General features: G+C 46.7%; 1 protein-coding gene across 2 annotated transcripts; it reads right to left on the minus strand.

Annotated features, from left to right (window-relative positions):
• Positions 1-203: 203 nt before the first annotated feature.
• C1QTNF2 (C1q and TNF related 2) lies at positions 204-22,843 on the minus strand. Of its 2 annotated transcripts, XM_035284088.3 has the most exons (4): positions 22,719-22,843; positions 6,676-6,791; positions 6,217-6,469; positions 204-992 (listed from the first exon to the last, which is right to left on the minus strand). In XM_035284088.3, the coding sequence occupies exons 2-4, from the start codon at positions 6,718-6,720 to the stop codon at positions 379-381; spliced, it is 912 nt and encodes a 303-aa protein (XP_035139979.2). In that variant the 5' UTR covers positions 6,721-6,791; positions 22,719-22,843; the 3' UTR covers positions 204-378. The 2 variants fall into 2 exon arrangements, with proteins under 2 accessions (XP_035139979.2, XP_035139971.2); XM_035284080.3 differs by lacking the exon at positions 6,676-6,791.
• Between the last annotated feature and the right edge of the window lie 3,048 nt (positions 22,844-25,891).

Raw genomic sequence — 25,891 nt, forward strand, 5'->3', positions numbered from 1 at the left:
CTGTTACTCTCAACCATGGCGTGTTCATGTCTGTGCTGGCATAATATTATTTGCTTGTTTATTTGTAAATTGTGTCTCCTGCTAGAATGTAAGCCCCATGAGGACAGATACTCTGTCTTGTCCACTGCTCTGTCTTTCAGAGAAGAACATAGTGCCTGTTATGCAGGAGATACTCTAAAAAGAAGTGAGTAAGTAGATGGTTGGATGAATAAGAAGGTTTGGATTTAATGATGGGGAATAAAAGAGGGAGAGGAGGTCAGCTTGAGGCTAGAACCGGTCACTCGACACCCTGCCCCCCAGCCTACAGTTGAGGGGTCTCACTCTGTTATGTCCAAGTCCAGAAGCTTGTTCCCTGCCTGGAGGACGGCCCTGGTGTGTCTATACCTCATTGGGGTCATCCTGGTCGGCGTAGATGAGGAAGCCTGTGAAGAGGCTATCTGTCCAGTAAGGGTCGTAGAAGAGCCCATTCTGCTCTGAGTAGAAGATCTGTAGCCAGACTTCGTCACCCTGCTTGAGAGCCAGGATGGTGGAGCCCGAGGCCACATCGTGGTTGCCGGTATTGGCATCAAAGGTCCGGATGCGGTACTGGCCGTTGTGCACCAGGCCGATGGCCAGGTGCTTGTTGGCCAGCGTGATGTCATAGGTGAAATAGTAGATCCCAGGCACGCTGCAGACGAACTTGCCACTGGAAGCATTGTAGTGGCCACCCTCGTTCATCAGAATCTTGTCAAACTTGATGGGCAGCCGCTCCCGTGGGTAGCTCTTGGTCACCGCCACCGAGAAAGCCGACTTGGTGTGGCCACTGCCGCAGCTGCATGGGCCTGGGAGGCCTGGCTCCCCCTTCTTGCCCTTGGGCCCCTTCTTGCCTGGTGTGCCATGCTTCCCGGGGGTACCACTGACCCCCTTGGGGCCACGAGGGCCAGCCCGCCCAATGGCCCCAGCTTTGCCCTTTGGTCCCGGCTTTCCCCGGTTACCTGTCCGGCCAGGTGGACCTGGAAGACAGAGCAGCTGGTGTTATGGAGGATTGTCACAGACCGAGGCAGAGGTGTGTGCCTTGCCTTTCCATCCCCGGAGAAGGAGTGCTTGGGTAATGGGAAGAACAAAACTGCTCTGGAGACACACAGAAGTCGGTGTAAATCCTAATGCTAGCTATGAGGAAAATAGAAATACTGACCTTCAAGAATCACCGTGTATCAGGGCAAAAAAAATAACTTATAACAGTTCACACCCTTTCCTTCTCCTGTTTTCCGAGGGTCTGGTCTGTCTGCCAGATCAATCCTTCCATGGGCTATGCTGGTAATGGGTTGAGAACTGGAAAAAGCCTCTTGACTTCAACACGCTGACCTTAGTAAAATCCCTGCCTAGTGCATGCGAGCCCTGCCCGCGAGTACAAGGATTTTATTGTGGCATTGCTTATAATAGCAAAAAATAGAAAAATCTAAATGCCTAACCAAAGGAAAATTATACAAAAAAGAATTATGGTTCATCCATACTGTGGATTTCTATGCAGGACTTAAAATAAAAAGGAGAGTTATGTGTGCTCTATGAAACCTTCTCTAAAGTACACTAAGAGGAAAGAGCAGGTGGCCAAACCTTTATGTTAAAAGGCAGCCAGGCTGGGCATGGTGGCTCATGTCTGTAATTCTAGCATTTTGGAAAGCCAGGGCTGGAGAATCACTTGAGGCCAGGAGTTTAAGACTGGGAAATGTAGTGTGACACTGTCTTTACAAAAAATACCAAAATTAGTCAGGCATGATGGCATGTGCCTGTAGCCCTATCTACCTGGGAGGCTGAGGTTAGAGGATCCCTTGAGCCCATGAGTTCCAGGTTACAGTGAGCTATGATTGTGTCACTGTTTTCCAGCCTGGGCAACAGAGTGAGACCTTGCTCTAAAAAATAAGAATTAGAAAAACAAAAGGAATCCACAATGCTAAATATTTCTACGCCCATTTAAACGTCTGGCCTATAGCAAACATTCCCTGAATTCTAGCTGGCATTCCCTGCAGAACAACTCCCCCAGTTGTATTTTCCTTTGGAAGACTTTTTGGTGTTTCATACTCATATTTCATAAAATAAACATTTCTTTCAAAACAACATTTTTGGCTATTGATTATATAAAATCAATTTATGTCCCCTTAATACAACATTTTAAACAAAACCTATATGGGTAACAATTTGAGTTCACTTGACACAAGGTTGTTACAACCATATGAACTGAGTGATCAAGGAAGAATGTTTAGGCATTTTACATCCTAGCAAGGTACTTTTTTTTTTTTTTTTTGAGACAGAGTTTCGCTCTTGTTTACCCAGGCTGGAGTGCAATGGCGTGATCTCGGCTCACCGCAGCCTCCACCTCCTGGGTTCAGGCAATTCTCCTGCCTCAGCCTCCTGAGTAGCTGGAATTACAGGCATGCGCCATCATGCCCAGCTAATTTTTTGTATTTTTAGTAGAGACGGGGTTTCACCATGTTGACCAGGATGGTCTCGATCTCTTGACCTCGTGATCCACCCGCCTCGGCCTCCCAAAGTGCTGGGATTACAGGCGTGAGCCACTGCGCCCGGCTGTTTCTTATATGTATGTATGTCGGCATTTCACTGTGTTTTAGAGTTTTGAGTTAATCTGTAATGAATCTAAATTTTTCCTATTTTACATAATTCAGAAATGGGTTTCCAAATTGCATTTTCTTATGGAAGACTTATTTTCAGGAACAGAGTGCTTATGTTAGGCGCCTGGCAGTGCCTGGTATTATTAAACACACATAAAAACGCCAGGAAAGATACACACCTAACCAATTAATTAATAGTGGTTACATCTGAAGGGTGAGGGGAGAAAAAGGGGTAGTAATTAAGGAGGACTTTTGTTTTATGTGTATTGTTTGAATATATTACAATGAGACTTTATTTGTATATTACTCATATAATTAAAAATAAATAAAAAGAATGGGAAAAAATAAAACTAGAAAAAGTCACAAAGCTATTCCTTGAAAAAATGAAAATGAACAAAAGGTGGGAAAAACGGCCAAGAGAAGAGGAGAGACAGAATCTTTTTTTTTTTTTTTTTTAGAGACAGAGTCTCACCCTGTTGCCCAGGCTGGAGTGCAATGGCCCAGTCATAGCTCACTGTAACCGCAAACTCTTGGGCTTGAGGAATCCTCCTGCCTCAGCCTCCTGAGTAGCTGAGACTACAGGTACACCCCAGCAGGCTTGCTTAATTCTAAAAGTTTTTGTAGAGGCATGGATCTTCCTATGTTGCCCAGGCCAGTTTCGAACTCCTGGCCTCCTAATCCTCTTGCCTCAGCCTCCCAAAGTGCTGAAATTACAGGCATGAGCCACCACACCACCCCCAAGTCATTCTGAATTGGGGTTTTTGGTGGGAGACAAATAGATGAGAAAGCTTACCAGGAAGTTCTACCATGTATTATGTAATGCGGTTCCCTCTTCATTATCTTTTTTTGAGAAACTTCAGGAAAAGCTGGCTTTACTCCTGAAGACCTTTCTGGAGGTGGATTTGTGTGTGTGGTGATGTGTGGGTGGTTGGATGTTATCCTGAATTGGCTCCAGGGTGACAATCTTTGTCTGGGTTATATGTGCTGGGACTCTCCCGACACTGTCTTCCTTGGTGTGGCGGTTTCGTTCTCTGCAGACTCAACACATAGCAGAAGAGATGACCAAAGGCAGCCCCGATACACGGCAGAACTTCCTGGTAAGCTTTATCTATTGTGGGAAAAGTCAACAGCAGAGACTCTGTCCCTCAGGATCCATAGGCAAATTGCGGGGGAAACTCTAGCTGGCTTGCTTGGAGCACATGTCCAGAACTGAGTATACCCTTGTGGTCAGGAAATTGGATACTGTGACACCAGTGCCCAGCATGCTGGCTGACCTCCCCCAGTCAAAGGTATGATCATTACTTTTTTTTTTTGAGACAGAGTGTCACTCTGTTGCCCAGGCTGGAGTACAGTGGTACAATCTCAGCTCACTGTAATCTCCGCCTCCTGGGTTCAAGCAATTCTCCTGCCTCAGCCTCCCAAGCCTCTGGGACTATCGGCGTGTGCCACCACGCTCAGCTTATTTTTATAATTTTAGTACAGACGGGGTTTCACCATATTGGCCAGGCTAGTCTGGAACTCCTGACCTCGTGATCCACCTGCCTCAGTCTCCCGAAGCACTGGGATTACAGGAGTGCGCCACTGTGCCTGGCATTGATCGTTACTTTTATACTAATCTCCTGGGGAGGAGGCACTTTTGAAGGAATTAGTTTGGTGTGGTAGGAAAAGGCCTGGATTTGGAGTCTGCTGTCTGCCAGTTATGGGAGCTCAACAAGTCAATTACAGGGTGTCTAACATTTATTGCATGTCTGCCCTGAGATTGGTGCTTCACACATTGTTTTATTTCATCTTTACAACCCTGTGAGCCAGGTGCTATTATGATTCATATTTTAGAGATAAGGACACTATGGGTTGGAGAAAGTTTAAGTAGTTTGCCAAAATGAGTGTCTAGGTGTGTTTCCAAATTCATGTTCTTGAGGCGATGACATTTTGCTCTCAACTGAGTCACTGTGACTCTCAGTATCCTTATCTGTAACATGGGGAAAACAAGAATCCCTCTGGCACAAAATATGGATGGTCAGATGGGCAACATACTCAAAAGGGCTTTATCAATATTAAAATGCCATACAAATAAAAATTATTAAATTTCTCTACTGCTTAAAAGGTAGACTTAGGGATGCTGCTGACAGTGAAAAGTGCTTGGTTACTGGGGTGAGAGTTTGGAGACATAAGGAATGTCACAACGGAAAGGTCTGTAGAGTATATCCATTCTGTTTGCCAACTGCCTGGCATCCCTTCCTTTGGGAAGCTGCCCTATTTCATTTCATATGGTCCTAGTGGGGCTGTCAGTCACAATGACTGACTGCCCTCACCCCCGACTCACACACATGCAGGGGTGGGCACATGAGCCTGTCCTGCAGATGGCAGCACCTCACCTCCTTGGTCAAGGGAGTTGGTCCAGGATACACATGTGGCCAAGAAGAATTGGCCGCTCTGAGATTTTCTCTGTGGATGAAGCCAGGAAGATGTGGGCCTGAACCCAGCAGTTGCTATTTCAGAACTTCCAGCCTTTGTGAGGATGCAACAATCAGAGAGAAGCAGAGCTCTGACAATGGTATTTGAGCTCCTAGACTCAGCTATTCCTGGAGCTCTGCTTTGTTTTTTGAGTTTTTTTCTGAGACAGGGTCCTACTCTGTCACCCAGGCTGGAGTACAGCAGTGTGATCTCAGCTCACTCCAACCTCTGTCTCTCGGCTTCAAGCTGTTTTCCTGCCTCAGCCTCCGCAGTAGCTGGTATTACAGGCACACACCAGCACACTGGGCTAATTTTTTGTATTTTTTGTATTTTTATTAGAGACAGAGTTTTGCCATGTTGGCCAGGTTGGTCTTGACTGCCTGGCCTCAAGTGATCTACCCACCTCAGCCTCCCAAAGTGCTGGGATTATAGGTGTGAGACACCGAGCCTGGCCTGACCTCTCAGTTTTATGAGCTAATACATTCCATTTGGGACTATAAATTGGGTTTCTGTCACTTGCAATCATCAAGAGTTCTGAGTAATATTTTGGGAGACTTTTCCAAAGTCAATTAGCAACCCAAAGGTGCACCAGGGGCAGGAGCACAAGATTTAATACCCATTGTTCCTTTCAGAATAGACTGCTCTGAGGCCAGGTGCCGGGGCTTATGCCTGTAATCCCAGCACTATGGAAGGCCAAGGCAAAAACAAAACACAAAACTGATTCCAATAGCCGAGCTCCAGGAATAGCTGAGCACAGGAGCCGAATACCGTCAGGGCTTTGCTACTGAGGTCAGGAGGTTGAGACCAGCCTGGCTGACGTGGTGAAACCCCATCTCTACTAAAAAAAATACAAAAATTAGCCAGCACCTGTAGTCCCAAGTACTCAGGAGAATTGCTTGAGCCTGGGGGTTGGGGAGGAGAAAGGTTGCAGTGAGCTGAGATCACACAACTGTACTCCAACCTTGTGACAGAGCAAGCCTCTATCTCAAGAAAAAAAATATGTATATTTATATATATTGCTCTGTTTATAAGGAAACAGCAATTTGATTTATAACGAAGAGGATTAATACTAGTTTTATTAACCTTACAACCCCCCCACCAATGCCAGATGCTGTCAGCCAGGTGGGAATAAGGGGGGCAGGTATAGGCCTCTTACCTTCCTCTCCGCTGTCTCCCCGGTCGCCATCTTGGCCATCTTGGCCATCTTTGCCAGGAAAGCCCATTCGTCCCATCATTCCTGAGGGCCCTGGAGCTCCTGGAGGGCCGGGTGGGCCCTGGGGGCCAGGCAGACTGCAGACCAGTTGAGGGGAGCCTTTCCGGAAGTCCCTGTGAGCAAAGGCGCCAAGCAGTGGGTCAGCAGCACAGGGGAGGGCACAGGCCAAGAGCACCCAGGGGATCATGGTGGTTACCTGTGGGAGGCAAGAGAGCTGTGACAGGTGAGTGTGGCCACCAACCTGACCTGGGGCTGGTCAGAGGGGATGCAGAGGAAGAGGCATGTGGGATACACTCAAATGGATTTCTGTCTCTTGCTCTTTCCTGCATCACATACAAGTAGATGTGATGTGGACAGAGTCATCATATCTTGAGGACATATTTGGGTGAGTGGAGTCATTACCCAGAATATACTTTGAAGGGGTCTTGGGGGTGACGCACTCATCATCAGACCATCATCCTCCAGAGTGGCTGAAATGGATGTAGGATTACGACCCAGAGACTGACGACTGGGAGGAGCTGTGAATGGAGAGAAATGATCCATGGTTTCATCCAAATATATGGCATTAATAGAAAGTTAGAGTTTTATAAGGGTAGAAATGCTTGAATTGTAGATGGCTTTGCAACTAATCTGCTTCTCACAGAAGACTCAGGGTTGCACATGAGGAGAGCTGGAGGATTCAGTTATTGAGTGGAGGTCAACCATCACCTGAGCAACCCTGGCAGGCCATGGTAGCAGCTCCTCCCCCAAGCGTTTCCTGTGTGCCAGGCGTGTGCTAAGCACTTTCCATTCATTACTTGATCTGCACAATGCCCTTACAGAATAGATACAGGGGAGGAAATGCAGGCTCAGAGAAGTTGAGCAATGAGTCTACGTCACGCTTCTCCAACCCGGGGCCTGTGGGCCACATACGCCCCAGAACGGCTTTGAATGAAATTTTGTAAACTTTCTTAAAACATCATGAGATTTTTTTTTTCAATTTTTTTTTTTTTTGGCTCATCACCTATCGCTAGTGTTAGTGTATTTTATGTGTGGCCCAAGACAATTCTTCTTCCAGTGTGGCACAAGGAAGCCAAAAGACTGGACGCTCCTGGTCAATATCACGTGATTAATAGATGGCAGGGTTAAGGTTTGAACCAGGCCGTCCAGATCCAGGGTCTGTGCCCTCCTGTCCCAGGCTAGACCGTGTCCTTAAGGCTGATGGCAGCAATGGCACAACCCTACTGGAAAACAGTGCGCTATGCACCGGAGGTACCTACATACTCCCTGCCCGCACTGCGCATACGCAGAAACTAAGACCCAGAGCAGAAATAAGCAACTTGCCCAAGACCTCTCAACAAATCAGTTCCGTTGCTTTCTAATCAACAGCCTCTCTCTCAAGAATGAAACCAGGAGGGGGAACATTCCAGGCATGACTTCCTGCCATGGCGATGAACTATGAAATGGTAACCTGCTTTGTGACCTTAGGCAAATCCTTTTCCCTCTCTGGGCCTCAGTTTTCTCACCTGAACAACAGGGGATGGACTGGAGCAGTGGTTCCTAAACTTCAGTGTGTATCACACTCACCTTGACGGCTTGTTAACACACAGGTCATTGGGCTTTACCCCCAGAGTTTCTGATTCATTAGTTCTGGGGTGAAGCTGGGCAATCTGCATTTCTTTTTTTTTTTGAGACGGAGTCTCACTCTTGTTGCCTAGGCTGGAGTGCAGTGGCACGATCTTGGCTCACTGCAACCTTCGCCTTCTGAGTTCAAGCGATTCTCCTGCCTCAGCCTCCCAAGTAGCTGGGATTACAGGCATGTGCCACCACCATGCCCAGCTAATATTTTTGTATTTTTAGAGATGGGGTTTCACCATACCCAGCAAATATTTTTGTATTTTAGAGATGGGGTTTCACCATGTTGGCCATGATGGTCTGGAATTCCAGACTTCAGGTGATCCGCCCACCTCGGCCTCTCAAAGTGCCGGGATTACAGGCATGAGCCCCGTGCCTGCTTTGCAATTCGCATTTCGAATAAGTTTCCCAGCGACGCTGCTGATGGTGGTCCAGAGATCTTGTTTTGGGAACCACTAGAATGGGGTCCCTTCCAGCTCTGATGCTGAGCCTTTCAGACTTCAATCTGTTCTCTTTCCAGATACAAAGCACTGTTGGCTTCATAGTTCTCACTCAGCCTGTGGCTAGCCAGTCAGAGCCTTTGAGTATTAGGGGGATCCTCGGCAGCTGTGGTCCTGGTTGCACGGCTGGGGCATTGCTCAGGCATTGACCTTTGGGACTTATTTTTCCTTCGGGCCTTTGATCTTCTTTCCCTTCAGACTCTGCTTGGCCCCTGGCTCTTGGAGCCTGTCTACTCAGCTGCCTCTGACTGCTCCTCTCAGAAACAAGCCATATCTCTCCTCCTGCCCCCTCCAGGATCTTTAACCCTGGACACAGATGCTGAAGGGAAGGCCTGGACTTGCAGAGAAAGGAAAATGTTCATTGCCCACGTCGCAGCAGTGTTACAATCACAGAGCCCAATACAGTCACTCCCAAAGAGCCTGCAAAAGGCCCCCGTGGAAAAGACAGCTTTAAATATCTGTCAGGCACAGAGAGGCAGAGCAGTCTAGCCCCTCCCCAGTCATGAAACATATAGAAATCCTTCTCCTGTCCCTGTTCCTCCCCTCCCTTCAACCTAGAAAGAGGTGAGCTGACAAGGGGAGCAGATGGCCTTGCCTGTTTCACACCTTCACTGAGGCAGCAGGAAGAAACCTCACTTTCTAATGGAAATTGAGGTGTGGGTTGCCTGGGAGTGGAGACTTCAACCAGGGGGAGGCGGAGCTCCCCTCACTGACTAAATTCTAAGTCGGGACGGGTAGGCAAAAACAAGGCTGCAGTTTGATTGGATTTCTGATGTCACACTTGCTCAACTTAGGTCGTGTAGATAATAGTAGAGATGGTCGGCAGATATGGCAAACATCATGGAAATGTTGACTGAATGACAGGTGCTTTTGGGAAACTATGGCCTAGACACTCCCCAGGCCCTGTGAATCGCCATCTCTTTCCCTTGTCTACTTGATGAGAGTCTTGGAACACTGGTTGGCCCTATTTTCGAGCTGCAACACATCTGGGACCCCCAGAATAGAAACTGAATTTTTAGAGCAAGTTGGAAATGACTTGGAAAGTTTCAGTCTACAAACATTTTGCAGTAGGGAGAGAGGGAGGAATGAAGTGGAAGTGAGTCTTTGAGGCAGATGAGAATCCTGCAAACAGCTAGCTGAAGACAGGCAGAAAACAGAGCCAGACTAGAGAGAGGGCGAGAAAGGGAACCATCTGTCATAGCTGACAACTCCCCTCTCTCTTCTGACCTCTGTGCCCAGCCACACAGGCTCCACAAGCGGAAGGGGGATTTGCTCTCTTGCACCAGCTTCTCTGGACAAAGAGGGAATTCCTCTCTGTGAAAGCTGGTTCGAGGCAGTCCCCAGTGTCTGGGTGGAGGGGTGTGTGTCTGGGAGGAAGGATTTTCTGAGCTGGAGCTTGAAGGCTCCTGCAACCCCAGAGGAGTCCTGGCAGCTAGAGCCAGGAACTGTTTTGGAAATAAAGGCGGGGAGACTAGATTCTAGTTCCAAACCTAGAGGGAGGGAGAGGAGAGTCTCATTGCCTCCACAGCACCTCCAAGAAAAACAAGGCTCCAAATAACTCTGGTCCCAGCCTGTGTCTTGCCGCACCCTCACCTCAATCTCTACACCATGGTGTTGAGAAAACCTGGGGGCAGGAAGCTTAGAGGGGCAGTAAGGCCCCAAGGAATCCAGGCAGGTTAACTCTTCCAGGGCCTTTCTTTACATTTTTTTCTTTTTAGGGTTGGGGGTCTTGTTCTGTTGCCCAGGCTGGAGTGCAATGGTGCAAGAGCTCACTGTAGCCTTGAACTCCTGGGCTCAAGTGATCCTCTTGCCTTAGCCTCCTGTCCCAAGTAGCTGGACCTACAGGAGTGTGCCACCACTCTCAGCAAGGACCTTTTAAATCCATTTACAATCACGAACTTGGGGAGGGCCTCAGGGAACCATTGAATCCAACATCTTCAGTTACAGATGGGGAAACCAAGGCAGAAACAAACTGACCTTATTACACTCCTACGATGTTTCAGGCACCATGTGAAGCCCTATATCTGCATTACTTTTTTCTTCTTCTCACTTTGTTGCCCAGGCTGGAGTGCAGCGGTCTGATCTCGGCTTACTGCAACCTCCACCACCAGGGCTCAAGTGTTCCTCCCTCCTCAGCCTCCCGAGTAGCTGGGACTACAGGAGTGTGCCACTATGCCCAGCTAATTTTGGTATTTTTTGTAGAGATGGGATTGAGCCATGTCACCCACTTGTCTTGAATTCCTGGACTCCAGTGATCCACCCATCTTGGCCTCCCAAAGTGCTGGGATTATAGGCATGAGCCACTGCATCCAGCCCGCTGCATGGTTTTATTTGAAGCTTAGCTAAGCTCTATGAATGCGATACACTTATGGTCCCATTTATTTCAGAGGAAGAAGCAGGTACTCCAAGAAGTGAAGTTATTTACCCAGAGTCACACAATCAGGGATTAACAGAGATGGTGTCCAAACCCATGTCCACATGTCTCTGAAGACTATGCTTATTCCACGCCACCTTGCTTCCTGCCCTTGCCATTTTCCCCCGTTTTATAGAAGACACTGAAACTTGGAGATGCTAATCTACTTATGTTTACACAACTAGTTAGTGGCAGGAGTTATATTTGAACTTGGGTTTGGCTGACCCTAGTACCCAAATGCTTTCCATTATGTCAGCATTTCTTAGATTTTTCCTCTTAAATATCCCACATTACAGAAAAGAACTTGAAGCACATGCCAAAACCACACACAGCAATAGAGAACTCTCTTTGATGCCCTGTGTTTCATTTTACAATTTGTAAACACGCACACACTACATGACTTCGAAAATGTACAAGTAGCTGGGTGCAGTGGCTCACACCTGTAATCCCAGCATTTTGGGAGGCTGAGTTGGGCAGATCACCTGAGGTCAGGAGTTCGAGACCAGCCTGACCAACATGGAGAAACCCCGTCTCTACTAAAAATACAAAGTTAGCCAGGTGCGGTGAGGCATGCTTGTAATCCCAGCTACTCGGGAGGCTGAGGCAAGAATCACTTGAACCTGAGAGGTTGTGGTGAGCCGAGGTTGTGGTGAGCCGAGATCACGCCATTGCACCCCAGCCTGGGCAACAAGAGCAAAACTCCTCAAAAAAGGAAGAAAGAAAGAAAATGTACAAGTGATGCTTTTTCTCTCTCCGGGTGCCAGAGTATATCAATGTTTGAGGAAAACCTCCTGTCCTTTGAGAGGCCCACACTTGCATTAGACAAGGTGATGAGAGGTGTGGAGGGGACAGACTCCTGGGCCCTGGGTCCCCACCATAAGCCCCTCTGGGGTGTTAATGGTGGGTGTTTCCAATGCCTGAGCCAAAAGATCAGGGTGTATTCCCCAAGAGCCTCCAGTAGATGCTGGCTTAAACAGCAAACATCAGAACCCCTGCCATGGCTTACAAGGCCCCAAATGACCTGGCTCCAGCCTCTGCCCCAACTTCAGCTCCTTCCTGGCTCCCTCGGCTCCTCTGGCCCAGCATCTCCCCCTCCCACCCGGCCTACCTTTTCCAGGTCAAGCTCCATTCAGCCCCAAGGCGCCAGTCACTGCACCAGTAACCTCACAGCTCCACCCTCTTGGTTTGCTGGCTCTCCATCTGCTGAATTTCAGTTTAAACATCACTTCCTCCAGGCATTACCTGGCATGCCCTCTCAGTGAGCGTCCCTTCCTGCAAGCTCCCTTTTCCCAACTCTTCGTTTCTTTTCCAGCACTGGAAACCACTCACTCGTATTCATGTTATTTGCTTGCCTCCCCCACATGTTTCCATTAAAATGTAAGCTTTATGAGAACAGGGACCCCAGCTGGAACCTGGCTTCAAACTTCCTCACACACAGTGGGTGTTCAAGAAATACTTGCTTAATTAGTAAGTGTTGGAGACTCAGACTCTGCCCTCAAGAAAATTCTTGAGAATTTTCTGCCCATGGTGAATAGAAAACCAGTGGCTGAAATCCAGAAGAGAGAGCACTGACACCTCTTGATACAAATCGATTCTTTCCCCTCCTCCTTTTCTTACCCAGATCAGATCAGATCCCTCCTTCCTTTTGACCCCCTTCAGGACAGGGGCTAAGTCCTTCTCTCTCTGGCCCATAGGGTGGGCTGGACTTGCAGAATGCCTTACATATAGCAGGTGCTCCATAGATAGCTGTCCAACCAGAGGAGAGGTATTAGGCCTTTCTCACCTTAAAGAAAAAAACAGTCTCAATTCCTAAGTTGTCCTTTCTAGGGGTGAGAATGTGCTTTTTGAATATGGAAGCCTTCATCACAGCCTTTCTGCTGAAAGGATAAAAAATATTAGTTGGTTAAACCCCAGAAATGGAATCATGGCATACTGAACTTGGATAAGCTTTTTTCTTTTCTGTTTTAGATGGAGTCTGGCTCTGTCGCCCAGGCTGGAGTGCAGTGGCACGATCTCGGCTCACTGCAACCTCTGCATCCGGGTTCAAGCAATTCTCCTGCCTTGGCCTCCCCAGTAGCTGGGACTATAGGCACCCGCCACCATGCCCAGCTCATGTTTTGTATTTTTAGTAGAGATGGGGTTTCACCATGCTGGCCAGGCTGGTCTTGAACTCCTGACCTCATGATCTGCCCACCTCTGCTTCCCAAAGTGCTGGGATTACAGGTGTGAGCCACTGCACCCGACTGAATTTGGATGAGTTCTTTTTTTTGTTTTGTTTTGTTTTGTTTTGTTTTGAGACAGAGTTTCGCTCTCATTACCCAGGCTGTAGTGCAATGGCCAATCTCGGCTCACAGCAACCTCCACCTCTTGGGTTCAAGCAATTCTCCTGCCTCAGCCTCCCAAGTAGCTGGGACTACAGGCACGCATCACCATGCCCAGCTAATTTTTGTATATTTAGTAAAGATGGGGTTTCACCATGTTGACCGGGATGGTCTTGATCTCTTGACCTCGTGATCCACCCACCTCGGCCTCCCAAAGTGCTGGGATTATAGGTGTGAGCCACCGCGTCCGGCCTGGATGAGTTCTTAAGTCTGGTTTTCATCTGCCCGGTCCCTGGGCTTCTCACCTCTCTATTAAGTAGCTAATGATTCAACACATATGTTATAGAAAAGCTCTAGGAGCTAAAGTGCCACAGCCTGGCTGTACTGTCAGGAAAGTCTTCCTCTTGGGCCCCCCAGCGTGGCCCCCTGGTTTATTCCCAAGAGCCCTCTGCCCAGACTGTGATGTGAGAAGGGTCAGAAGTAGGGACATGGGCTTCTCACTGATCCTTCTTGAATGTGTCTGCCAGTAGAAGCTCCAGCAATCCTTGTCTGGGCCTTAAGCAAGCTTGTTAGGCCTGGGGGCCGAGCAATCTCCTCTTGCAGATTGGAAGATGTAGATCATGCTCAAATAAATCTGACCTGTTGGTTATCAGGTTTTGACACACTGACAGGTAGTAGTGGCATTTAGCTCCATGGTTAAGAGCCATGGAACACCCAGCCACTTGCTTCCCTCAACTATGCAATGAAAATAATAGTATACCTGCCTCAGGGAGTTAGTATGAGAAATGAGTGAAGGAATGCATTCAAAGATTCTAGCTAGCCCAGTGTTTGACCCTTTGGAGGAGAAAGCGTCTGGCTGAAGCTCCGCGGATGGAAAGAACTAAGCCTCCAATCCTTAACCTCCTCCAGGAAGCCCTCAGGTAGCTGCCAGTCTCATCCTTCAAGTCTCAGGTCTCCTATCATCTCTGCAGAGGGGCTTGCCCTGATCATGTGATCCAAAGCATTCCACTCACCCTGCGTGTGCTCTTATACCATCCTGTTCTTTCAAGGCCTTGGCCCAATTTGTGATTATGTATTTGTTTGTTTCTGGACTTGTTAACTCTCTGGCTCTTTCCCCGGAGTGGAAGGTCTAGGAAAGTATGGGCCCTGCATGTTGCTCTCTGTCGTGCTGCCAGAGCCTAGCGCAGCACATGCATAGAGTAAGTGCTCACACACAGCTGCTGAACAACCTGGAATGAACTGGCCACTCTTACCGAGGAATAAGCCAGGGTAATCATAGGAGAATAAAAATTCCAGGCAGAAGTTTGACATGACTAGAGGCTCTAGGTCGATAAGACCCTGAAAAACAGCGTGTGGACCAAGCTGGTGAAAACCCACTGGACCCAACATGGTGATGGATTTGACCGAGGTTTCACCTAGGACCTCTTTATACCCTCATCAGTGTATTCAATCACACATTCACCAGTGCCACAGCAGCTCCGAGAACACCCATATTTGGTGTAGAAATGGGTGGCACTACAGTTCTGGGAAATCTCCACCTTTTTCCAGGAATTTTCATGAGTATTCCACCCCTTGGTTAAAGAAACCCATGAAGACAGAAACCCCAAACCCCTCTGCCCAACTCTCTCTTGAGTATGCTCACACCTCCTTTCCTGAGTGTGTACTTTTCTCCCTTGCACTAAATCTTCATACTTTCACAATTTCCTGACTCATCCATGAATTCCTTGTTGAGATGGTGTCAACAGCCTGCACACTGGCTGGGGTGGAGGTCCCACTGGCATTTGAGGACCTCCCCAGCCCATCAATATCATTATAATTTATAAAACAAGGAGATCACAAGGATCTCAATAAACATGTGGATGACAAGCCTCACTTGGCTACTGAGGAAAACCCAGTGCAACGATTGGGCTTGGATTCTAAAGACCGGGGTGCCAGTCCTAGTTTTGTGACTTACTGATCATGTGACTGTGAAAAAGTCATTTAATCTTATCTGGGCCTTCATTTCCTCACCTGTGAAATGGAGGAATTAACATTTGTCCAATCTGCCTTACAGAGTTATTCAGAGAATCAAATAAGATTGTGGATTTGAGAACAAAACATGATACAAAAGTTAGAGCTGTATTTAAAATTGTAATTGTCACCAGTTGAAACTGAACTACGGGATCACAGTCCTGAACTCCCAGTGGGAGCTCCCAGAGTGTTTCAGGGGAGGCCTTATCCTGGGTGGAGGAGGACACCCAAATCCCACCCAGCAGGGCAATTCTCCCTGTGTTTGCCGTTAAAAGGGACAGGCTTGCTTGCAGATGAAGCTCACTGAAAATTCGCTTTGATGGGAGAAGAGAATACTACAATAAAAAATACTCCATGCCCTCTCTGAATTCCAGGAAGTAAATTGGAAACAGTCCTCTCCAGCTTCTCTGAAAAGCTAGAGACCCTTTGGAGGAGAAAGCGGCTGGCTGCCGCTCCTCACACGGAGCTCACGAAATGTCCCCTCTCTCCAGATCGCAAGATCAGCGACCATTTGGAAATTGTCCAGAATCCAGAGTCTAAATACAGAGGCTTAAAAGTTGTGGGGCCCACTGGCCAGGATGCCTCAGAAAATATTTGATCTCCTCTTTTCTCTCTTTCTCTCTCCCCATTTCTGGCTTAGCCTAGAAGCAGAGATCCAAGGACACACCATGATGTAAGTAGGTCTCGGAAGCCAGGGCTTTGTCTGAGTGAGAATTCCTGAAAGCACAGTGTGTTAAAGCGGAAGAACTGTATCTTCCAATATATACACGCCCAGCCTTTACAAAACGACAAACGTGGTGTATAACGTGGTGGGCAGTGGAGCCCGCCCCTCTGGACCCTGGCCTGCTGCACTTCTGAGCCTCAGCTGCCTCCCCTCCACAGTGAGGGCAAGAGTCAGGCTCGGGGATGGCTGAAGACAAAGCCATCAAGCTTTGGCACTGTCTGCAGCTGTTTTCTGCCACATGAAGACCAAGGACTGCTGTGGGAGAGAAGAATGCAGCAGCTGTGCGAGATGTGAGGGGGAGAGACGGCGGCTGAGGGTGTTTTCACATCCCTGTATGGCATTCCCAGGGCCGGTCTCCACATGCCTGACCACAGCGGTGGGGGAGTGGGTGTGAGCAGCACGGCCCAGTAGGAAAATGACGCAAGTCACACGTGTCAGTTTAAGGTGTCTAGTAGTCATATAAAAAAGTAAAAAAGAAGCAGGTGAAATTAATTTCAATGCTATTTAGCCCATGATTTCCCAAATATCACCATTTCAGCAAGTAATCACCAAATTATTAATGAGACATTTTACATCCTGAAGTTAGTACTGAGTCTTTGAAGCCCAGTGATGCATTTCACACTTGCAGCCTATCTCAATTCAGACAGCACATTTCAAGTGTTCAGGAGCCACATGGTGGCTTCTATAATAGCCCCAGCGTAGCTGCGTGAGTTCAGATGCCATGAACTAGCTACAGCACCTTCACACATTATTTAATCTCTCCTCCTCAGTCTCCTCCTCTCCAGCATGAACATGGTCACAGTAGCACCTACTTTAGACAGATGTTATGAGGATTTGATGCTTCCAGAATAAGGCCTGGCATATGGCAAGAGGCATACAAACATTAGCTTCTATTATTTTATTATTTCTCGCCCTTCTGAAAATCAAACAAGGTAATGGATGTTGAATGTAATGATATAAGGTTTAAGACCTTGTTTAGAATTGTAATTGCCACTAACCATAGTTGAACTAACAAACCAGTCCTGATCTCCCACCCTGGGTCCTGCAGCATTTCAGGTAAGGACTCCTATATCTTCTCATAAATTCCCACTCTCATTTAAGTTAGTTTGAGTACGGTTCTGTCAGGTATTACAAAAAAAGAAAAAAAACCCTATGGAGGCTGGGCCTTTGTTCCTGCCCTGCTGTTTCTTCTCTGAGGGAAGGATGGTGTGTCCACCACTTTGAGCTACCTGGCGTGTCCATGCTCCATAATACAAAGACCAGGGAATAAGTGGGGTGGTGCTTATCTCACTAAGTGACAGGGCCAAATGGGGTACTGGGTGTGCATATGTGCATGATACTGTGGCTTGGCACATGGATACCCAATAAATAGTATGGTTTATTATTATTGCCTTTGGGGCCAGACACTGGAGATTTGGAGGTGAAAAGATGTAGATGCTGTTCCTGTGGGGCCCCTGTGAGCCCTAGAACTACTGGGCAGATTTTAACTATCTGCTTATCCTGAGCATCCAGCTGCACACCTGTGCGACCAGGAGAGAAAACCAAGCCTCACTCTTCTTTTCCTTTGTAATAGGTGCTCCAACAGCATCTAGATGTAACAGTATCCAAGACGAGGCAGGTGGCAGGGGAAGGACATTTTGGGGTTAGACAATGATCCCTGGGAATGACATAGAAGGGACCACACTTGAAGATCTAAGGACTGGAGGGATGGAAATGAATTCTGAACTTTGAAGGGGTCAGGGAGAAAAAGCTAAGTTTTCCTTGACTTTTCTGGGTGAACCCAAGAACTTCCATGGAGTCATTTCTGGTCAGGCCTTGACGGGCATCCAGAGTAACCCTAAATATCTGATATAGGGCCAGGCACAATGGCTCACATCTATAATCCCAGCACTTTGGGAGGTTTAGATGGGGATATCACTTGAAGACAGAAGTTCGAGACCAGCCTGGGCAACAAAGTGAGACCCCCCCCCCCTGCCCACCATCTCTACAAAGAAAAAAAAATCAGATACAGGCCCTTAGAGAAGCACAGAGCTGCTCTGGTGGTTAATTCATTTTCTTTTTATTTTTTAAATTTTTTTTGGCTAATTCATTTTCTAGCTGTTTGATCTTGGGCACATTATTTAATCTCTCTCGGCTTCAGTTCCTTGTCTGTCAAATGAGAAAAATAATACTGTATGCTCTTATTTTAATTTGAGTATTGTTTCACTTTATGTGTGAAATCTGAAATAGCCCCAATTTCCCAAATTAAAAGTTGTCAAGAATCTTGTAAGGTTGTGGATTGTAAATTGTAAACTATGTTTATGCTATAGCCACATGACAGCACTGTCCTAACAGGTAATCAGAAATATCTACCATTCTTTAGCAGGCGAGGTATTTTTTTTTTAAAGATTTTATTTGCATAGGTTATTGGGGAACAGGTGGTGTTTGGTTACATGAGAAAGTTTAGGGGTGATTTGTGAGATTGTGGTGCACCCATCACCCGAGCAGTATACACTGCACCCTATTTGTAGTTTTCTGTTCCTCACCCCCTTTTCACCCTTTCCCCCTGAGTCCCTAAAGCCCATTGTGTCATTCTTATGCCTTTGCATCCTCATAGCTTAGCTCCCACTTACGAGTGAGAATGTACAATGTTTGGTTATCCATTCAGCAGGTGAGCTTTTAATGACACCAGTTTTGAATTATTTGAGGTCTTTAGGAATGCCGCCCTTGAGTAATTTGACTGTTCACACCTCCCTTATAGAGTAGTTGTGAATATTTAATGAGATAATGCAGCAACCAGCCGACAGTAAGCACTCAGTAACAGTGGTGTTTTTTTTGATACAATAATCATTCCTGAGAACAAAGAGAGAGATGATGCAACGGGAGAAGGTTGTTATACTCATGAGAATAAGCAAGCATACCTGGGTCTGCTGTTTCCTCATCTGTAAATTGGCTGTACCAGTGACCCCGTGAGGAGCTGAACATTTGCAAACTTTGGCATCAATGGCAAAGTTGAAGATGAAGGCAGTTATAATGGCTGATGCAATTTTATAGCTCAGCATGAATGCTACAAATACTTGTTTTTCTACAGGTGTGCCCTACTTTAAATGAGATTGTAAAATTCAAATTTAGTCATTTAATGATTAGCTTTTAACGTTTTGTAAATATTACAATGTGCAGGCCGAGTATGGCAGCTCACACCTGTAATCCCAGCACTTTGGGAGGCCAAAGCAGGTGGATCACTTTAGCCCAGGAGTTCGAGACCAGCCTGAACAACCTGGCAAAACCTCGTCTCTACAGAAACTATGAAAATTAGCTGGGCGTGGTGATGTATGCCTGTAGTTCTAGTTACTTGGGAGGCTGAGGAGGGAGAATCACTTGAGCCCAGGAGGCAGAGGCTGCAGTGGGCAGAGATAGTGCCACTGCACTCCAACCTGGGCGACAGAGCAAGACATTGCCAAATATATATATATATATATATATGCAAAGACTGGCTGAGAAGGATTAAGAAGCTATGAAACATGCCCCTGCCACTGAGGAAATTATAGCCCAGACAAGCAGGGGTCAGTCTGGCTTATCAGTGGCCTCACGTGGATCACAGACTACTCTGTACTCCATGCTCCATACTTTTGGTTTTGGGTTTTGAATTTTAAATTGTTGCCAATGTAAAACTTGGGAGATTTTATGTTTAACATCGGCGTTTGCTGCTTTTCTTGAGCAGCTGCTTTTCTCTGGCAGCACTGAGCCTGCATTTGGGTAGGTCACCAGGGGGCTGCCCCTTGAGACAAGATATTACCAGCTGACTTGTGTCTCCCCAGAATTCACACATTGAAGTCCTAACTCTCAGATTCTCAGAATGGGACTTTATTTAGAGATCGGACCATAAAAAGGGTAATCAAGGTAAAATGAGTCATACGGGTGGGCCCTAATCCAGTATGACTGGTGTCATTATAAGAAGAGGAGGTCGGGACACAGACACACACAGAGTGACAACCATGTGAAGACACAGCAGACGGCCACCTGCAAGCCACAGAGAGAGGTCTCAGAAGAAACCAACACTGTGGACACCTTGATGATGGGCTTCCAGCCTCTGGGATCATGAGAAATACATGTCTGTTGTTGTAGCTCCCGAGTCTGTGTATTGTTATGGTGCCCCATGCTGACTAGGACAAAGAGCCTGAGTTCTTCAGTGTCCACAGTCCTCACTACTCCCAAATGTCATGCATCCCACTCCTGTACACATTGTTCACAGCCTCTGTCAGTATCTGGGTTTGCAACCCCTAATCCAGAGGAAAAGAGTAATGATGCTCCATGTATGTTGTGTGTTCTTATTTCAAAGTTCTGATGTTCATATCTTCTTTAATTCTCCCCACACTTCTAAGAGGCTGATACTGTCATCGCCACTTGGCAGAAGAGAAAACAGAGCTTGGAAAAGGGAAAAATGATTTTTCCTAGGTCAGAGCTGGGGTGGAACTCAGGCCTGCTGGCTCGGGGCCCAGAGCTCATGTTCCTTTACCATGGCCCCTCAGCTAACAGGGGAGTTACTAACAAGGCAGTGATGTGTATGTGCATGTGTATGTGTGTTATAGAAGTAAGCTATTTATAGAAGTGAACAAATCCAGGGAAAGGTTATTTGCTGGAAAAAATATTTCCTTTCAAAAGAAAAGCTAGAATGGAATATAATTAATGGAAGTTTGATTTATGCAATAGTTCAGCTCATGGAGGCAAAGTAAGGTGGGCAGGCCTTTGACCTGGAAGAAGGAGTGGGTGTGAAGCTGTGGTTGTGGAGAGGGGCTCTCTTACCCCACAAAGAACATTCAGGAGTAGGAAGCATCAGTGATTGACACTGCAGGAGAGACTCTCCAATCAGCAGGGTCAGGATAAGAAAAGGAACAGTGAGACAGGGGAGAAGAACAGGGAGATTTGCAGAGAAAAAAGTGACATCTTGGATGAATATTCGATAGAGACAGAGTGGCTTCAAAGATGACTCCAGCCTTGTGAAAAGTAGTCTCAGTTCATCCATACAATGACACAGTATGACACCATTAGAAGAACAATGTAGGCCTGTATATGCAGATATGAACATGGAGAAGACACACTATTAAGTGAAAAAAGCAAGTTGTACCATGGAACGTAAAGTAAGATTCTCTTTGAGTTGAAAAAAAAAAAAATTGCCAGGCGCGGTGGCTCATGCCTGTAATCCCAGCACTTTGGGAGGCTGAGGTGGGTGGATCACGAGGTCAGGAGATCAAGACCATCCTAACTAACACAGTGAAACCCCGTCTCTCCTAAAAATACAAAAAATTGGCTGGGTGTGGTGGCACACACCTGTAGTCCCAGCTACTTGGGAGGCTGAGGCAGGAGAATCGCTTGCACCTGGGAGGCGGAGGTTGTAGTGAGCCAAGATCTCACCATTGCACTCCAGCCTAGGCGACAGAGCAAAACTCTGTCTCAAAAACAAAACAAACAAAACACAGCACAAACATAGAATAGATATTTGTATGTACAGAGGGGTTGGAGAAATTTCTGAAAAGACACAAAATCTTGTTAAAGGGGTTACACCTTTCAGGAGAGAGTGTGTGGGTTTTTTCTTTTCACTTTCTACCTTTTTGAACTGTCCAAATTTCTTACGATGAGTATCATTACTTTTATAACACTTAAAACAAAAGTTAACCCTAAGGTTTAAGGATTGGAAGACAGGTAAGTGTGGTATCCCTGCTAGGATGTGGAGAGAAGTCAGACATTTGGCAGGAAACAAATTCTGCAGTGAATCTGATATGTTCGAATGAAGGGCTCTAGTGCTGTTGGAAACTGTGGAGAGTCTGAGGAGTGGGTAGTTGAGAGCAGGAGTAATTGATATCATTGCTCCAGATGACAGAATAAATTAGAGAATGGTGCAGAGGGAGGGCAAAAATAAGGATGTGAGAGGACAGATTTTTAACAATGCTAACTGAGCACCAGCCCTGGGTTGACCTATGTAGGACACTGGCTATTATTATTACTGGTTCAGCATTGTGGAAACACAGGGTCTCTGAGAGATGGCCAGTCTAAGGAAGGGACCCCCGAAGGGTTCCAAGCACGGCAGTTTTGTGGTGAAGAAGCAGCTAAGGATCACAGTGAGGTTGTGCAAGGGACTCATGGTGTCAGAGGAGAGAACTTGGCTGGGAGACTATTAGGGGCCATTGCAATTGTTTAGCTGAAAAGTGAGGTCCTAGAAGGGGGCAGCAGCAGTGGGGATGGAGAAATAAGAACAAAGTGTATTAAGACAAGTAGTTTGGGGGAAGAAGGAGCGTGAAAAGAGTCATGAAGAACTGGGTACAAATCTCTGCCTGACGTTCAATACCTCGTGAGCTCAGTTTGACAGTCTGTATCATATATTTAAATAAATGTGAAGATTAAATGAAATAATGCATTCAGTAAATTTTAACTGTGATTGTTAGCTGGGGTATTGGACTCAAACGTACCAGACTTCAAGTCCCTTTTTCATCAGTTACTAGCTGTGCAACCCTGTTGAAGTCATTGATGTCTCTGAGCCCAGTTCCTCTTTTGTAGACAGGGATAATCTGTTGTCATGAAAATGAAAGAGCGCAAGTAAAGTGCGCGCAGGACTTGGCACAAAGTAGGCGCTCAATATGCGTATTGCTACTGTAACCGGTAAACTACTGGGCACGGAGCCTGGCATAGAGTAAGGACTCCAAACATGTTAATTTGTGTTATAACACAGAAGGCAGAAGTGACAGGCAGGAATGCGGGAGCTGCCCAGCCGGCAATGAGGGCGCGCTGGCAGCTCTCCCGCCTTCGCATCCCGCCCCGCCCGCAGCAGTGCTATCCTCCTCCTCCCGCGCACTTGCCCTCCCCTCCCGGCCGCGGTGCGGGACACTCACCCTCGCGGCTGCCCGCCACGTCCAGGGGCGTCCGGAGCAAAGAAGCTCTCGGCGGCTCTCGGCGGTGCTCCACGTCCCTGCTTTCCTCTGCGGCAGCAGCCGGGCCGAGCGCTGGCCCCAGGCATAGTTTTCCCATCCCGTCATGGGCGGGAGAGCCTTCCTCCCGGTCACGTGGGCTGGCCCGCAGCGCAGCACTCTTTTTAGCAGCTGTTTGGAAAAAAACTTACAGCGCTGATGACAACTCGGGTGTGTCGATGCATCTCTGCGTGTGTAGACCTTGTTAGTGTATTTGGAGGTTTTGTGGGCCAGAGTGATCAGACTGATTCCCACGTGTTTATAAAGGTGTGCATGTACTTGAGTGTGATGATAAATCATATATATGTGTTTAGTTACGTGTGTGCATACGTGCATTTATCAACATTTTCATCAGGGCTGTTAGGTGTATCCACACCTGCATGCGCAGGTCGAAGATGGCAGCTTGGTGTGTAACTGGAGTGCTCATCAGCGGCTGGATGTACACGGCAGTGGCTAGACATCTGTATGTGGGGTGCACGTTTAAATGTGTGTATGACTGTGCAGTGGCTCATTCTGTGTGTTGATTTGTATGCAGGCCTTTGTGTGGATTTTGTCTGGAGTGTGCACATATGCAACAGTGTGAGTGAGTGCTCCTGTGTCCCAGCCCTCATTTTTCTCCTCCCCAGCAAGTAAGGCTTCACTGGTCTCACTCACTCTCTCTGGCCCTACCTCAAGTCATTGAGAGATGTATGGAGGGTCTCAGCTCCCAGGACAGGCAAAGCAATCTTGTTAAGGAACCAAGCAGGCACTGGAGGAAAGGAAATCCCTCCAAGAGCTGGCTTTTGCTTCTCCCTGTTTCTTCCACTGCTCTCTTCCACTAGCTACACATACTTCACTCCACGGCCAGAGCATCTGGTTAACAGCTGGTAAATGACACACAATTTACAGTCAGAAATTTAATACAGTTATGCATTCAAATTCTAATGTTGGATCCACTGCCTTAAGTCAGATAACCTCATAGATGGTGACTTATTTTCTGAAAAACTGGGAGAATAATATTACCTGCACTGTCTTTACCCCAAAGTTGGGACACTCACTCATAAAGATGTTTGGTAAGTCACTGAACTATGTAGGGAATTATTACTAATATTACATAAATACTGTTTAAGAATGTTAGTTTGTAGGCTCAACAAACATTCATTCAACAAATATTTAATAAGCATCCATTCTGTGTCAGTCCCCAAGCAAGGTGCTGGGGATATAGAGGAAAACACAAAGACTTGATGCCTACCCTCATGAAACTTAGAGCCCTCCAGCTGGGGGTGATACAAGTGGTTACAAGTGAAACCACTGTTACAGAAAAGAAAAACTTAAAGTATAAACTGGGTGGTCAGGGGAAGGCCTGCTAAAGTGATGTTTCAGGTGAACCCTGAGAGACAACTGAGACTTGTCTGAATGTAGGCGAACTGTGAGCTCTAAACATAGAATGAGTGATAACATGTGAAGCAGAGTTCAGGGTGTTGATATACAGATGTCTGGAAAGGAAGCTTTCATCCACTGCCCCTTGGGTCAGATATCTGAAAGGTGAGGAAACTGCTTAGGATGCCTGGAGGCCATTCAGAATCTAAAGGGTTCAGGAAAGCCTTTCTCCTAGGGTACAGTGGGAATATCTGTGTGTTACCCATGTGGCTTCATTAGGACAGAGGTTGAAATTACTGGCTTGCTCTTGTTGCTTTAAAAAAAAAAAAAGGTTAATGAAAAGTATAAGAAAGGAAGTGATGCTATACTTGGCAATGTGAAACATTTACTGACTGAATGAATGAGGACAAATGTTTTCTCAACTTTTGAAGATACCTGGGACTTAGGTTTCCTGAAGCCTAGCAGAGTTCCTGGGTCCTTGTCTTATGGGTCCTGGCAGTGGTGGTGGCTTCACGTAGCAGGCAATCCAAAATACTTGTTAAGCGACAGTTTCATGTGCTGTAAGAACTGTGTCAAGCTAGACTGGAGCTTAGGACTTCCTCTCCCTAGTTTCTCTTTGTCTTGAACTCAGTCTATGAACATTTGTTTGCTTGAGATGAAGTCTCATTCCATCACCTGGGCTGGAGCGTAGTGGTGCAATCTCAGCTCACTGAAATGTCTGCCTCCTGGATTCAAATTATTCTCCTGTCGCAGCCTCCCAAGTAGTTGGGACCACAGGCGCACACCACCACCCCCAGCTAATTTTTGTATTTTTAGTAGAGATGGGGTTTCACCATGTTGTCCAGACTGGTCTTGAACTCTTGGCATCAGGTCATCCACCCATCTTGGCCTCCCAAGTGCTGGGATTACAGGCGTGAGCCACCACACCTGGCCACAGTCTATAAACATTTATCAACTATTTTGAGTATGGGGACAAAGAGGTGAACTTCTGAATGAGAACACAAATTACACTAGGAGGTAAAACAGAATAAGTGCCATAGGAAAGGTGCAAAGTGTGAACATGAAAAAGGAGGATTTTCCCCTTCCATTCAATTCATTTCACATCCATTCATGTCTAAAGAACATGCTAGTGTCCATCTAGAGAAGATGAATGACATTATGACATTGATGGCTACAGAGCGGGGCAGCTATGAGCCAGATGAGGCAGAGCGGTTTGTTCCACAATTGTCCAAACTTTTCTTGGTGTGCCTTCCTATACAACAGAGACTAGAAAGCTAAAAATCCATTTCCTAGACTCCTAGCTGTTGGGGCTCCCATTATAATTTAGGTTTAGCTAGTCCTGTGCAACTGGGCAAGACCTGAATTCAAAATTGTGTTCAGAAAAAAAAAAACCCAAAAACAAAATCTGAGTTTTGTGAAGAGGAGGCAGCAGCCTGGGAGGAATCTACTTTGCTGTTGCTGACTTGGAAGGTGCAATGTGACTCTGGAGTTCTGCCAGTTCCTGATCCCCAGATTACACCTAAGATGTTGTGTTAGTCAACTGGGCCAGTCACTGGCCTCCTGATTGTGGCAGAAGGAACTGTTCCCTTGGGGTGGTGGGGTTAGTACGGTGACGGGTTTTGGGACTCATTCCTGCAAGCCCTCATCAGAACTTGTTCTGCAATGGTTCTGAGTTTGATTCTTTTTATTAAATTCATGTCTGCTTAAAATCCTAACTGACATATCATGTTATGAACTAT

Source organism: Callithrix jacchus, chromosome 2 (assembly GCF_049354715.1).
Source record: "Callithrix jacchus isolate 240 chromosome 2, calJac240_pri, whole genome shotgun sequence".
Taxonomy (NCBI): Eukaryota; Metazoa; Chordata; class Mammalia; order Primates; family Cebidae; genus Callithrix; species Callithrix jacchus.